At 61.6% G+C, this 4,093-nt stretch overlaps 1 protein-coding gene across 3 annotated transcripts; it reads right to left on the minus strand.

Moving 5' to 3' along the window:
- Positions 1 to 290: 290 nt before the first annotated feature.
- Positions 291 to 3,539, minus strand: HSD3B7 (hydroxy-delta-5-steroid dehydrogenase, 3 beta- and steroid delta-isomerase 7). Of its 3 annotated transcripts, XM_045543294.1 has the most exons (8): positions 3,449 to 3,515; positions 3,115 to 3,251; positions 2,919 to 3,038; positions 2,537 to 2,692; positions 2,214 to 2,322; positions 2,040 to 2,139; positions 1,744 to 1,906; positions 291 to 1,269 (listed from the first exon to the last, which is right to left on the minus strand). In XM_045543294.1, exons 2-8 carry the CDS (start codon positions 3,131 to 3,133, stop codon positions 854 to 856), a joined length of 1,083 nt encoding a protein of 360 aa, XP_045399250.1. In that variant the 5' UTR covers positions 3,134 to 3,251; positions 3,449 to 3,515; the 3' UTR covers positions 291 to 853. The 3 variants fall into 3 exon arrangements, with proteins under 3 accessions (XP_045399250.1, XP_045399249.1, XP_045399251.1); XM_045543293.1 differs by lacking the exon at positions 3,115 to 3,251 and having other exon boundaries at positions 2,919 to 3,090; positions 3,449 to 3,539; XM_045543295.1 differs by lacking the exon at positions 3,115 to 3,251 and having other exon boundaries at positions 3,449 to 3,527.
- Positions 3,540 to 4,093: the final 554 nt, after the last annotated feature.

A 4,093-nucleotide genomic window follows, 5' to 3' on the forward strand; every position in this document is an offset into this window, starting at 1 on the left:
GCCCTCCTCCTGTTAGCCCTCAGAGCCCCATTTCTCTCTATTGGTGACCAAGTTGCAAATGGATAAAACACAGGAAAATTCTGCCCCCCCCAGCCCTGCATGTCCTGTCCCCAGAGCCCCCCACCCCCACCCCGGGCCGGGTTGGGCCCCGTGGGACGGGAGAAATAGCAACCAATCCAACAGCGGGCGTGCCGCGTGCTCACTTTCTTCTGTCCCACATGGGACGGGCGCCGTGGGGGGGGGGAGATGCATGGCGGGGCGGGCGGGAGAGCTGGACGGACACACGGACACAGGCTTGGATAAGGATTTTAATCCAGGGCTCAGCAGGGACAGCATTGCTAGGGTGTCCTCCGCAGAGCACTAACACCACCGCAGGAACTGGATTTGGGTGAAGAAGGGAAAACACTGATTTCCTCGGTTTTCACAGAAGGGAATTGAAAGATAAATGCCTAAAGTTGAAGCATTTTTTAAAATAAGGGGAATATAACCCCCTAAGGAGGGACGAGGTGGTGGGAGTAGTCAGAGAGGCCTCTTCACTCAAACCTAGCAGGAAGCCTAGGGAACCTCCGCCCGCCTCCTGCTCAGAAGGCCAGAGTGGGGGAGGGAAGCAGAACATCAGGGGATCGGACCCCGCCAACCAGCATCGGACCTGGGTTCCTGTCCCCAAACCCTGCCCCAGACCTTGGAGGCGTCAGGACACAACACGGTGTCCTAAGGCCTGTGGATTTTAAGTGTGGGGGCCCCAGCACAGGGAGTCCGCCTGGCGCCCCGCCGCCCACTCCCCAGCCAGGGCGCGAGGGCTCAGGGCCTGGGCGGATGTGCCACGACAGGCCTCCGGGCCCCACCACCGCCATCACCGGGCTGAGCTCTCCAGGGCCTGCACCCAGCGAATGGTGCGGGTGCGGCTGTCCTCCCACGAGAACAGGGGCTCATAGCCAAAATGGCGCTGAGCCTTGTTGGTGCTGACGGTGAAGGTGGTGTTGGCCACCGCCAGCGTGTAGGGGTTCAGCAGGGGTGCGTAGAGCAGCAGTGGCCGCAGCAGCCACTGGAGCAGGGCGTTGAGGGTGGCCAGGAGCACCAGCAGCCAGTAAGGCAACAGCGGGCGGGTGCCTACCAGCCGCAGTCCGCAGGGGCCCAGGAACTCCATGTTGAAGTCCTCGTAGCTCTTGTAGGGTGATTTATCGTAGCAGAAGTACACCTGGCCTCCCATTAATGCTGCCCGCGGCTCCAGCTCCCGGGCCACCAGCACATGCATCCAGGCCACATTGCCTGCGGTGGGGGAAGTGATGTGGACATGCCCCTGAGTGCCCTTGAGACCGGGTAGGTGCTGCTCTCCTGGGCCCGCCCAGGCACACGCCACTGTTATGTGGATGCCGCCCACATCTTCACGACAGCCTGGTAAAGGCTGCTTTTTCCCCAGCCCTTGCAGCCATTTGCTCTCCTGGGCCAGCCTATATAGATGCCACTCCTTCTGGTGCTGTATAGACACTACCCCTCTCGTCTTCTGGGGAACTGCTGCTCCCATAGCTGCAATCCTCTCCTTAGCCTGCGACACACTTTTTATGTCCCCGCTTGCGTGGATAGATACTGTTTCTTCTGCTGCCCATATAGACAACATCCACTAATCATAGCATACCTTGGTGATTTTTTTCTGCCCCTCCCAGAGCCATGTGGGTCCCGCCCACTCCCAGAGCAGGTCCTCCTGCCCTGTCCTAGCCTCCCACTGCCTAGCCCAGTCCTCACCCACATAGACCCGGCCGTGCTCCACGGAGGTTGGGATGGCCCGGAAGAGCCGACCCCCCAGGCGCAGGCCCTGGTGGTAGAAGTCCCTCATGATCTGGTGGCCTTCACCGTAGATGCCCGTGGGACGCAGGGCACATGTCACTAGGGACAATCCCCCTTGGACCTGGTGGCAAAAGGCAGGCACTGCTAAGACCTAGAGCTCAGTGGCTTGCCTTTGCCCCAGCCCTCTCCAGGCTGAAGACAGAGGGAGGGCGTCCGGGCAGCGCGCCGTCTCTGTCTCACCTCCCTGGGCTCACCTTCCTCCCATTGGCCTCCAGGACCAGCCGCTCAGCCAGGGCCTTGCTGCGAGGATAGGGGTGCTTGTGTGCTGCTTCATACGGGGTGTCCTCATTGCCCCTAGGAGGGGGGGAGGGAAGCCTCAGTGCTGAGAGGAAGTGGGCCCTTAAAGCATTGCGGGGACCTCAGCTCACCTGTAGAAGGGGTGGCCCTTGATGTTAGGCCCCACAACTTCCATGCTGCTCGTGTACACCAGGAATTGTGTCCCAGTCTGCACACAAGCCTCGATCACGTTCTGCGTGCCTGGTAGAGGAGAGGGACATAGGCAAGCTGAGACTTCCCTCTTCTCTGGGTCTTTCCCCTTCCATCCCAGCTCCAGGGAAAACCACAATGGGGTGGGTGAAGGTGGGGCGAGGGCCACTGGCAGGACTGTTTGTCACAGGAGAATCACAGGAGGTCAAGGCCAAAGGGGTGAGGGTGTTACATGCATGATTAGAACAGACGGTAAGCACCTTACCCTGCACATTGACCTCGTGGATGGTCTTGGGGCTGGCCCTCCCAAACACGTCCACCAGCCCTGCTATGTGGATGACCACATGGGCTCCAGCCATAGCTGCTACCACTTCATGGGCCTGGGTCACATCCCCCTGGATGGCAGTCACCTGCACAGGCCCTGGTGGGGCATGGAAGCGGCCACAGCAATGTCAGCTCCGGCCATCAGCCAGCGGCTGCATTCAGCCTGTGCCTTTGGGAGCCTCACGTTCCCAGTGTGACTCACCCATCCCACCCACCAGGACTGGGGGACAGAAACAGGCATCATCCTTTCCACCACAGGGGTGGGGAATCCTGCCTTGGGAGGGGCTGGGGAAGAGTCCATACCCGCCTGCCCCCACAATCACCTGTCTTCAGTTCCTCCAGCCAGGGACCCAGGTGCAGGTCAAAGATTCGCAGCTCACGGAGCCGGGGCTCCTGCTGCAGCAGCATTCGCACCACATGCTCCCCCAGGAAGCCACAGCCACCTGTGACCAGGTATACCAGCTTCTGGGCCTGTGCAGAGTTGGCCATGCCCAGCTGGGGGGAGAGAGCTTGGCTCACCTGAGTTGTCTGCTGCCATCTGCCCAGCCACCTGTTACTCCCGGAGGGCATAGGGGAGCATGGTGATGAAAGGGGGCAGAGCTGGGCTTGGAGGCGGCAGCTGCGGGTGCGGCAGCCAGGCCACCCGCCACCTGACCCTGCCAACCGCTGAGTTACTCACACAGGTGGGGGCTTGGGGTGCAGGAAGGGGTCAGGGCTTGAGGTGGTTGGGGAGAAGTCTTGGGGCAAAAAAGCAGGGAGGGGAGGCAGGGGGTGGGGAGGAAGGGCTTGGGAAGATGGGAAAGGCTGGGACTGAGGGAAGGGCCGCCTGGGCCCTGGCAGCACCTCTGCCTACCTGCAGTCACTATCCCAGGGCGCCCGGACAGGACAGCCACAGGAGGGGCTGTCTGCTTGTCTCCTGGCCTCCTGGCCAACGCACCTTCCCCTTCCGCTTGTTCCTCCTCCTCCTCCCTCCTGGCCCATTCCAGGAAAAGCCCAGCCTCCACCCCCAGCCCCCTACGCTGGCCACGGGGCGCCCCCTGGTGGCTACTCTGTGCTCCACAGGCATCTGGTAGCAGCCAAGGACTTGGGGAGAGTGAGAAGCCAGAACCTGCGGGGTGGGCCCTGAGGGGTTTGGGGGCTGCAGGATGGAGCCGGCAGGGTGACCTCATCCCCACTGCATGACCTCAGTCCTTCCCTCCTGCTGGATTTCCCAGGAGGCCAGAGGCCCAGCAGCAGCTGTGGTTCTGGGAAGGGAAGGGAGGCCTGACCTTGACGCGGCTCTGGCTGGCACTGGTGGGGAATTTCTGGCATTGCTGTCACTGTAGCCTGTCAGGTGGTCCAAAGCAATGGCGCTGGGTCTGAAGGTCCAGGCTATTGCCTGAAGGCCCCTCTACCCACCCCAAACTTCAGGCCACCCACTCTTCCCTCTCTTCATCTTGCCCCACCCCGTGTCCTCAACCCCATCCCACCCTGCCCTTCCCCAAAGATACTGACCAAC

The sequence above is a fragment of the Lemur catta genome, chromosome 2, assembly GCF_020740605.2.
Source record: "Lemur catta isolate mLemCat1 chromosome 2, mLemCat1.pri, whole genome shotgun sequence".
Lineage (NCBI taxonomy): Eukaryota > Metazoa > Chordata > Mammalia > Primates > Lemuridae > Lemur > Lemur catta.